At 47.8% G+C, this 11,288-nt stretch overlaps 1 protein-coding gene across 2 annotated transcripts in view; it reads right to left on the bottom strand.

The window, feature by feature from the left end:
• Positions 1 to 4,531: 4,531 nt before the first annotated feature.
• The window catches only part of LOC135906152 (glutamine synthetase-like), a 34,510-nt gene continuing 27,753 nt past the window's right edge, over positions 4,532 to 11,288 (bottom strand). For both annotated transcript variants that reach the window (XM_065437387.2, XM_065437386.1), the window contains exons 5-6: positions 8,330 to 8,529; positions 4,532 to 5,998 (exon numbers count right to left, since the gene is read on the bottom strand). In XM_065437387.2, coding sequence (XP_065293459.1) covers positions 5,710 to 5,998; positions 8,330 to 8,529 — 489 coding nt within the window. In that variant the 3' untranslated portion in view covers positions 4,532 to 5,709. The remainder of the gene's footprint in view (positions 5,999 to 8,329; positions 8,530 to 11,288) is intronic.

The raw sequence follows: 11,288 nt of genomic DNA, 5'->3' as shown, positions 1-11,288 counted from the left end.
TTACCGCATATGACCTTTGGGCGGGGCACTTGTTGCAAGGCTAGATCCCCCTGCAGCTAGCAATACTCCTTCTCGGAGAGTGTTTGCGAGGAAAAAAATAACAAAAGGTTTACTGTGGTTAACAAAAGGTTAACAAGAAAAAAAAATACTGACCCACACATCATTTTCGCAAAACAGAAGTCGCAGTTTTGACATCCTGGGGCGTTGTGAGTATTAAATATCTTTAGCAATTGCGCTACCGTTCCAATAAAATCTTTGTACAACGCCCACTAATTTATTTATTTATTTATTTATTCCTTGCCTCGTGAAACGATATAAAGAAGAAACAATTGATTCATATTATAATGAACTACAAAAAAGACACTGAGCTGTGCCAGTGCTACATGAATGATTTTGCCTGTCTTTTTGGTTAAAGTGGAAATACACAACTTTATTTGGGCTAACTTGTTCATGTTGAGTGAAGCAAAGTGATTGGGACGAGGACGTTTGCTTTCCTGGTGCCATAGTCCCGGCTTAAATGCACCTTTGTAGACGCGCGACTCGTCCAGCGAACAATCTCGTATTCGCGCAGCCCAACTAAAAAAGATTCAATGCCAACAATAACGTACTGGCAGTACTGGGCCAAACAATCCGTCGTCCAGACATGCAAACACTTTCGTGCGTCGGCCACGAAGCCATCACAGACAGATGCCCACATCCGCTCTCTTAGTTTCAATCATTGAAAACTGTACACGAGGGATGCCGAGATGGTAAGACACGATGATAATAGCGCCGACTAAGGAAATTGCAATATCTGCAATTTCCTTAGTCGTTCCTTATCTGCAAGCGGTATCGCGTGGCAACCCGAGCACTGCACGTTGTTTGCTGCGCCGATCAACAACAGAACGCACTGCGCCGAGGCTGGCGACCGCGTAGGAGAAGAGCAAAGTCCGCTCGGCTCGGCCAATGAAAGCGAGACGACCCGCGAAAATGCCCTCCGCTGGAAACGGCTCGCAGAGGGCGTGAAGCGCTTGGCGCACCGTCCAGCACGCGTGACCTCGGTCGCGATGCACCGTCCTCACGTGCTCATACCGTGCTCGCTCGCCGAAGCACTTCCGCTATCGGCAACGATAATTTCGAACCGCCTGACGGAGAAATGTATACCGAGGACCGCAAACACTCGACGGACTCATCCGGCGTCAGAAAGGATTTTACACAGATTGCACTTTTCCTGTGTCGGTCACGCGGATCCCGCTTGCGACGGAGATAGCGGGCAAATCACCCTGCAAAGATTTTGCAAGGTGGTGTAACTTCTGCGAAATGCGGAACCCGGCAGTCTTCGCCAAATACCGTGAACCCCCCTTCGTGCTCACTTTTCGCAGTGCGACAGGGCAGTGGGCGCACAGCGTGCGCCCGCGACGGGTTTGTTATCTGCACTCGGGCACACGAGAGACGTCGAATACATCGAATTTCGCCACACAGAGAACAGATGTGTTAACTCGTTACGTTGTACTATGCGAATTTGAAAAAAATATAATAGAATCAGCTATAGTATACTGCATAGAAAGGACAGGTCTTCGCGATAAACAAACATACGGCACTAACTGCCCTGAAAGTTCGCTTAAAGATAACTTCATACGTGCGCTCCTGCGTAGGTTCCTGAAAGTCCTGAATGCACCTGTCTGTAGCAACCTAGACAAGGTTGGCCCAGCGGCGTCCTCCCATTCCTGCGGCGTCGTGCGGAACGTCGCTGCACATTTCCTTACCTACCGTTTATATTCTGGTTGCCGGCTTGATGGTTTCTTTGTTAGCTTCCATTCTGCTCGCTTATTCTTCCAAATAAAGGTTTTACGCAAGCTGAGCCTGGCTTAATTTTTCATCTCGTGATCAGGGTGCAACGCAATCCCACTTTACAACGGGCGTTTTCCCCACTGGTGTCTTCTAGTACGATATATCGAGGTTCTACTGGAAAGAGGCAAAGACAGTGATGGGAAAGGTGCGCCGCCGGTATGCTGCCTTCCATTACCTCTGTAGGATAAATAGCTCTGTGGCATTGCGAACTAAACGGTGTGAGGAAAACCCGATGCTCATGCTCCAGCTGATTGAGTGAGCAAGTGCAACACAAGATCAAGGTTACTTATGCGACTGTCCAGATGACGAAAAATTCACCTACGATTAGGATACTCCCAAAGCGAAATTTGAGCGCAGCTCTGCACGTGTTTTCACTTCGTGATATATTGGCTGGCGCGGACAATCTGTCTCGCGCGACACGTTGCAAACGCAGCGAAGTGTGGCGCTACTGCCTCGCTAATCGGGAGATCGCGAGAGGCAGCGCGTGGGTGACGCGTGAGCGCCATTCACAGCAGCCGCCGTAAACAGACCTCCGTTAATGCAGCGCTTTGTTTTCATATATATACTACCGTTGGACGCGCTTGCCGCATGCCATCGGTGAACAGAGGACGAGCGCCGCTCTGGCGCCACCTCGTAAGCCATCGTCGCCGCACAGCGGTCATACGCTTTTCTTCTCACGTTTAATCCACAACCTCCTCCACTTTCCGCCTTATGCTTTCACTGTCACCTCTTCCTCCGCTTTCCTCCTCGCTTTTCATCCCCCGCTGCGTTCCGCGTTCGCTCTTTCATCCTTCGCTCTGCTCGTTCGCTCGGTTACACCGACGACGCCGACGCTCAACGCAGTAACGGGCGCTTAAGAACCGCGTTCTAAAAAATGTGCCGGAAAGAAAGCGAGGTTCAAAGCCGTGCCACGCCCGCTTACACAGGTCACTCATTCGAGTTTCACGTTTTTCTCAACGCCAATGGTGCAGACTAAACGAGATGGCCGGGCGAGATACACGCATATGCGTTTGGCCCAGCCGCGCCAGGTTCGGCAGCAAACAGATGCGGCAACTAACAAACTGTCGCTATCGGAGCTATAACACTGGTGAACGCTCCCTTTGGCACAAACAAGACCACGAAGTGCGTAAATAAAACAAGGGGACGACTTTTTTTTCCTTCTTTTTTGTCTGAACGCTGGGCTCGGTCATGGAATTTCACGAGAATTACCATGCATTCTCGAGGAGGAGAAGGCAAGGGGAGGACATTGCTAGCTGCAGGATGCCAGGTTTGCAAATAGGTTGCCGGAAATTACACTGCCCAAATGCCACTTATCAAACGCGATCTGAAGCTTATCTTCTTAAGTTCAAGCCACAGGCAGCGCTTTGCAAATTGCGATTAAAAATCTCAGCAGAAAGGAATATACAGAACCCACGCACTGTGTGAATCGATGTTAACGCGAAGTATTTTGCAGGTAGCTGGCTATCCAGCATCACTTGGGGTTCGGCATAGCGTTACCAGTTGGACTAACGCGCTTGTGTGTGCGAGGATAGTATCAAAACAACGATGGCGACGATATAATTGAATTTCCTTCTTCTCTTTTTTAGTCTGGTGAAGAAACGTTAGTTCCGTTACGACCTGGGCCGATCCCAAAGGCGCTATTGACTACGTGTGCGGCAGCTGCTATGAGGAAAGGACAGGGGAATGTGGGCCGATCACAGAGGCTAAGCAGTCCAACCCGGCGTCTCAAAGCGCTAGCTGCCAGGAGGGGAAGAATGGGAGAAGCTGGCCCACATGATGTGCGTGAAAGACATGCGGTAAGCTTAACTTCTCTTCGAGCGTTCCATTCCTGCACCTCTGGCCTAATGGAAACTGATGCGTGCGCACGTGCTCTCGCTCCTGTTATGCGACGTGATGCACGCGCCAATTGCCTCAAATAGATAGTTGTCAATGGCACGAGAGAAGTATGCGTGGCCTAATCGTTATATAGCATCGGGCTATTGTGCTGGAAGAACGACGAGGGTGGCGATGGGGGCCAGTTGGTCAGTCATAATAAACTGGCATGACGTGCAGCGCAGCACCAGGATATGGAGACCAGCGCTGCATGTCTGCCATTCGTTATCGTGCCCATGTCCTGGTGTTTCGCTATACACTTCATCCCAATAAGGCAGACCGAGGTCCGATCCCACTATCAGACAATTAGCTTTCATCGAAGAGGCCCGAAACACTGCTAGACAGGAACTTGCCTACCACAAAGTGGCCGGTATGACGCAAAGAATGCTCCACTTTAGCAGTGCGCGCCCCTTCTTGCATGTGTAACGAGCGTCTTGAACGCCTGACATTGCGCCTAACGGACAGCGAGCGTTTTTAGTTGTTGCTAGATGGCGCGTGGGAGCGATCAACACAAGTCCCACGTTTCCTCCCTATGGCATCTCGCGTACTATGCCGAGCCATTCGCTTTTTTATTACCAGCAGCTATCGAATTACATTTGTTATTGCCAGTTGTTGCTAGAGCTGCCGCTTTAGACGTGAACCGTTGTCATGGCACACACGTGAAAGTCAGTATTTCCCACTGGGTGTGTGTGAACCACATCAGTGTCGAAATTTTTCTGAACGTGGTCATAACGTTTGGTGCCGCTAGGTAGGACAGTATGTTTCCGACTACGTAGGATTGTGAATGAAGTAAAATAACGTCACAGAAAGAAACTAAACAAAACGAGAGTTCGTTTTCCTTTTTAATAAACAATATATAGAGTTTCAGAAATGTCAATCAAATAAAAGCACGCCAGATATTTAAAAATGCCCACAGAAGCAAGGGGCACTTAATTCTTATTTACAAAAAAAGGTTTCACAAATGCAAGCTGCATGTGCAACTGTACAAAACGAGTGGAATGTTGTGGCCATGAGGATGCCCATATATAATAGATATATATATATATATATGTATAGAAGAGTTTGCCATGATGCATGCTTTTCGAAATTTCTGTGCGTGCCACCTCGAGATACATGCATTGCAACGCCGCAAACATATTTGCAACGTGAAGAAAACAATTTGAAGATTGCAGTAGGCAAGAAAAATACTGTCACACTGCATGGCGTTTTAAACTTGAGGAAACCGGCACACTCAGGAAAATGAGAGAATTGACTACGCTGTGCACAATGTCGAGTGGCGCTTGATGTCATGTCAGTTCAACAGCAATGAGTGACCTCTTGCAATTCATCTACTGAAAACAGCCGAGTACCTCTTTTCAGGTGCCTGCCCTAGTCGAAATTTTAACCAGTTTACATATGGGACAGATAAAGGCCAACAGTGAAAAACAGTAAAATACCAACTACATGGAACTCCACACATATTTTCCAGTTCAACAAGCGGAAAGAGCACCAGTGAGTCCGAGTGGCAGCCAGCACTGTCTGGCACAAAGCATACAGAACAGAACCAGTACACCAAACCTTAGGCAACGTTCAACGGAGTTCATGCTGTACACATTTAGTGCTCGGTTCACAGCCAACACATTGGTGGACATAGTAATAGCAGACACTGAAAAGACTTGATGAAGTTTTTTTTTTTTTGAACAAGACTGTAAATATCATTCATACCTTGATGAAATAATTTTTGTTCTTTTCCCAAAAACTTCTCCTTGAGAATCCTCTTAGGACAATGCAAGTGGCAGTATAGTTCTTCCTCTTTTTTTTTTCATAGAAAGTGAGAAATAAAATCTATTATGCTGCCATGCGGATTCTCACAGAGCTCATTCTGGCATAATCAAGACATGCAACCTATACAACAGTTCTTTCAACTCCAGACAGAAGTCTAGCTAGCTCTGCATACTAGACAATTTTGAACGCCCACGCAGGCAGCCCCGAGTTGGCATGCGACTAAAAACTCTCGGCTATCGGGGTCTACTCTTCAAGGAGGCAGGTACGGACAAGGACCTCGGTGACCATGTAGGGGTCCATGTTAGATGACGGCCTGCGGTCCTCAAAGTAGCCCTTGTTCTGCTCTGCAACGGCCCGTGGGATCCGCACACTGCAGCCTCGGTTAGCCACTCCAGACGAGAAGTCATGGATGCTCGACGTCTCATGGTGGCCAGTTAGGCGACGCTCGTTGTCACGGCCCTGCTTTGGGTCATACGCCTCAATGTGGCGCTTGTGGTGCTTCGCCAGGCGAGCGATCGCAGCCTCGATGGCCCTGGGGTGAAAGGAAAAAGGCAGACGCATATAACTAAATGGCAAAGACATCGGCTGTAGATACTGCGAAGCGTGCAGGTGAATACATGTGACGTGCCATCGCGACCAGCATGGGTTGCGAAACGAGAGCCAAGGTTAGGGTGGCTAGAATTCTAGCCATGCAACACCATGGTTGCACCGGGCTCCGTTATAAAGCTGGTGGCGTCAGCGGGGGCTGAAAAAAAGTGAAAGGGTTCTGCCATTCCAAGACCTAGAAGCCATTCACTCACTTAAAACTGCGACTGACAGGACTTGCGATAGTAAGTGCAGGTCTCCAGCACACAGTGCCGCTGACGCAACCCCGTGACCCAAAGCATGTGGACCAGGGGTGCTGCAAAATATTCTAAGCAATTCCAGACTGACAAGCTGAAACTGATGAATGCACTGCGATGTTTGAAATTCCTAATATGAACTGGAATCTTTAGTTTCAGGTTACATGCCAAGGCATCGAGGAATTTAGATTTTTCTTTTTTCGCGGAACACCTGGCCTGCATACGTTTGATCAAGGGTGTGCGTTCTTTCGCTGATCAATCACCGCCTCATGTTCTCGTTGACAAACTCGTGCCAGCAGTTGTTTCCTGCGGTGCAGTACTGTGTCAGCATCTAGAATGCATGCGGCAAGTGAGGGCTGTTGCCTCCGAGATGTCGATGCACACATTTGAGTATTTCCCCCTGCGCTCTTATTTTTATGCGTAATTAGACATATGACACGCTAGAGGTCTCAGACAAGATAAATACCAGTGCAAACACGAAAAATAACTTGCTATCACGAGAAAAACGCCAGCTGAGCACACAGCTCGGAAGCCCATGACACAATGGAGACCTCAGACAAGAGGCTTCACGAACCAGTGCAAACACTAAGTATAATTCGCTGCATCAAAAAAGCAGAGCAGCCTCTAAAGCATCTTCTGTTGTTTCTATCTTCTCCGACTGAAGGTCAGAACACTTGACTATACTGTTTGATGACCTTCCAATGACTTATCACTTCGACAGATTATCAAGTTTATTAGGGGAAGAACATTACGTAAAATGCTACGTGAATCTTTGAAATTCCAGAAGCGTGTCCACTTCATTTCCATGCACGTTATGCGCTGGCACTGATAGTTTGCCAGCTACACATTCGCACCATGCGCCGTCTATTACAACTATTACTGACCCCAACTCCCTTTTAAGGATTTTCTTAAATGGTTATTAGCAGCAAGCCGAAAATATAAGAATGCAGGCATACGTGCAGATAAAAAATTAATTAGCGACGGTTCCTTAAACTGCACTAGAGTCAAAATCAGAGAGCAAATGGGTATAGCCGATATTCTAATTCACATTAAGAGAAAGAAATGGAGCTGAACAGGTCATGCAATGCGTAGGTTAGATAACCGGTGGACCATTAGGGTTACAGAATGGGTGCCAAGACAAGGGAAACGCAGTCGAGGATGGCAAAAGACTAGATGGGCGGATCAAATTAATTCTCAGGCGCAAGTTGGAATCGGTTGGCGCAGCACAGGGGTAATTGGAGATCGAAGGGAGAGGCCTTCGTCCTGCAGTGGACTTAAAATAGGTTGTTGTTGACAATCAAAATACACGGATTATTTTTTTTTTTGCTTTACACTGTCATATTTGATATGCAGTCAATCGCGTCGGACAGATACAGAGGTGAAAAACCTGGGCCGGTAAAAATATAAGGATTCTTTTCGCTCGATTCTATTCCTGTCTTATCCCCCACCGCTCACGGCCGGCCTAACCATGTGATAACGTGGGCAGGGCGCCGCTCTGACCACTGACGAAGAGCAACAAGCGAGAGCATTGGAATAGAATTGATACATGATACAAGCCCTGGGGACATTCTGGATCGACCAATTTTGGCAGTATCACTATCAACGTGCAGGATTCCCGTCGCTCCAGTAAGGCGTTGTGCTGGACACCACGTCGCACGAAAGTAAACGTATACCCTAGAGTGATCAGCCGAGAATATAGCTCCTGCGTACTCCCGCCGCACCCAGGGCACAAATGAATGCCGTCAATAGCCGTCACCCTCTGATGAAAAGTATAGGATTCCAGTTGCACTGTTTTATTTACGTTGCAGATTCTGCCTTTAACACTTGTCTGGGGAAAAGAGGAATACATGTGGCCCTGTCAACAAAGGAAAAGAAAAAAAAAGAAAAGCAACTGAGCGCCGCTGTATGGAGCAGGCAAAATTTTGACGAATAGCAAACTGCAGTGTAAAGTGCTAGAATGACAAGAAACCGTAATCGAGCCAATAGGTAGCATAATCGATAGATAAAGGGCCGGCACTCACTTGATTCCACCCTCAGCCCGCATCGCCTTGGTACTGAAGTTGGTGTGTGCTCCAGCTCCATTCCAGTCTCCGGTCATGGGCTTAGGGTCAAAGGTAACCACAATGCCGAAGTCCTCGGCAACGCGATGAAGAATGTAGCGGGACATCCAGAGCTCGTCAGCAGCGCTCACTCCACCAGAGGGACCCACCTGGTACTCCCACTGCGTACAAAAAGTAAACACTTGAAAAAGAAAGTCAAAGCAACCCCCATCAAGTGCTAAGCTCTTCAGCATGCATATAAAGCAGCACTACACCGCCATTCACAATTCCACATTTCGGACTTCAATGCAAGAGTGGCAAATGAAACGCCGACTTTGCGCAGCTTGACAACTGCTAGCCGAAAATGGAAACCTGCACCCTACTGCATTTAAGTATGCTCAAAGGAATATGGAGTCCAGTCCGAAAAAGGAAATAACAGAACGCTGACACGAGGTCCACATGCATGTGCAACGATGCCGAAATGAGGCGGTGGGTGGAAAAAGCAGCAAAGCGAGGAAATTGACTATTGTAGTCTCGCCAGACGCGAGCATTCCTTGTGCATATTTCCGACGATGGCAGACAGCACACGTACAGATTTCTTGTTAATTCATGAGCATGCGACTTTACGTGTGCAGCACCAGCAACTATAGGTTAAGCGAACAAGCTGTAGCGAAACTCAGATTTACCCAGAGACTCCTACGGAGTCTTCAGGAAACTCTGTGGTAACGACAACTTCGTGGGTTTGGGACAAATTGCTATAGTCCTGGCAAATTTTTGTATGAAGAAAAAAAAAATCTTACATTGATGACCTAAGGATAGTCAAAGTCGCAGCGACGGCAATTTATCACAATTTTATGCGGCGTGTTATATCATGACGATCGCAAACTGCCGTACCGACAGTATGCCAGCTTTGTGGCACAAATTTCTAGAATGCTTTGGCACATTGCCTCATTTTCAACTGAACTGTGTGCGTAACATCGCCGACAACGCAGGTGGTTATCCCGAAACCATGCCTCCCGCATCGGGTGTCCCCCAAGTGCTTGCGCACGGTCATTGAAACAATGGCCCACACGTTTAGATACGCTGCACACACTAATATCACCGGAGCTCATGCACCTCATGTTCTGTGCGTCACGAGGTACAGATATTACAGTCTATTCTGGGGCCGTTTCGAGGAGGCCCTCTCGCCTAAGCATTGAAGGAAGATCGCAAACGTCTTAACCCTCTCGGCCGCAAACTCGTGTACCTAATCGCAGCGATAGGGTCAGCACACGCATTCACACCACATTCGATCACCAGGACTGTCACACGCAACCTCGTCCTAGAAAACGCTGTCCTAAGAGATGGAAATTCCCAAAATGCATATATCACTCCAGTTAATTTTTCCCTACCATGAGGAAAATGGGTGTTTTTGTAGGTTACGCCAGATTTTTTTTTCTGAAGGAACTACTGCACTCAATATTATGTAATACATAAACAAAAAGCAGAATGAATGCACTTCTCACGCATAAAAGTTTTATTAACGAGAAGCATGTCATAAAAAGATATAAATTGCCAGAATCAAGATTGCGGGACAAGATTGAACAAGGTTTAGACACTTGTATACATTAAGAAAAATATGAAACAAGAATGATGCGACATAAAAAATGTATTGCCGTCTAATAGGTGCTATCTCTGAAAAAAATATTTTTTTTACTTTAACAGGTATTCCACTACAAAAAAAATTGTAGGACGCTTAAGCTTCGCCATTAAGAGTGGAACGCGACAGCGTTCAAAGATCCCTGACTGCTTCTCACGCTTCCCGGCAACCGCAGCGTATGTAACCATAATGTTTACTGGGAAACGCTCGCGGCGAACGCTATGCCCGAAGGCGGGCTTTCTGGTAGAAACGCGGCCTCTTGCGTGGGCCGCGATGCGGCGGAGGCGAGCGCCATCTGGAAGTGTTGCAAGGAAACGGGCGCGCCGCTCCATGGCCTCCAAGATTTTCGCGCGCCGACGCGCGCAAATGGCGGTCGCCGTGGCCGGTCTATGTATGGTAGCAACGCTGGACAAGGGGTTTGAGTTTTCGCGCAACAGAATTATGTTTTCTCGTATATTCAAAGTACAATCCGACGCTATCATGTCTGTAGGTTGTAAGTCGTACTTCACGATTTTTCTACATATCTTAGCTTGAGAAATTGAATTAGTTCGGCAACTTCCTTGTGCCACATGAAGGGCCTAGGTTCGAAAATCTTTTTGCCGAAACAGCTACCGCCGCCTAACGCCGACGCGGGACGCCGGATTTTCTGCGGCACGGGGCCCTTGACGCTATACCGCGTTAAAATTTAACTGCAAGCACTACAGTTGGGCGTGCCGGGCTGCGGCCGCCGATGTTCCGGGCTGGTTTACGTCGTCGTCGCTCTCATAGTCAAGGTCCGACGAAAAGGCAGCATCCTCAGACTCGCTGCTGCTCGATCCATCGATAAAATCAGCCGCAGACGCAGTGGAATCACAAGATCTGCGATCTTTCGAAGCGCACGCGCGGCGCTCCCAGAGGCGGCCATTTTTGCTTTCTGTTTTGACGATCGCGAAACATCGGAGCGAGTCAAAAATTACCGCCGGACGGGGGAAAAAAAAAACAGAACTGCTTAGAAAACAATATAGTTCTCCTCCTTCACGTCCGATAGCGCAGTGTGTCCGTGAGCGCCGCGGAAAGTCTCGAAAGCGGCGTTTCAAACCATCGTTAGCGGGCTAGCCATGCCCAATGGGCGCGGTACGGAAAGAGTTAAGCTGCGTGCAAATGAGTATGCCTCTGCAACAGATACAGAAATGCTGTAACTAAAGATTATAATAAATTATAGGAAATGAAAAAAATACGCTAGTATGAAAATTTTATTACAGCACTTATTTGCAGCCCTTTTTAGACCATAAGTTAATTTTACGTTCCGGTGGGGAAAAACGG

This window comes from Dermacentor albipictus, chromosome 1, assembly GCF_038994185.2.
Source record: "Dermacentor albipictus isolate Rhodes 1998 colony chromosome 1, USDA_Dalb.pri_finalv2, whole genome shotgun sequence".
NCBI lineage: Eukaryota > Metazoa > Arthropoda > Arachnida > Ixodida > Ixodidae > Dermacentor > Dermacentor albipictus.
This window is presented reverse-complemented; position numbering and strand designations above follow the sequence as displayed.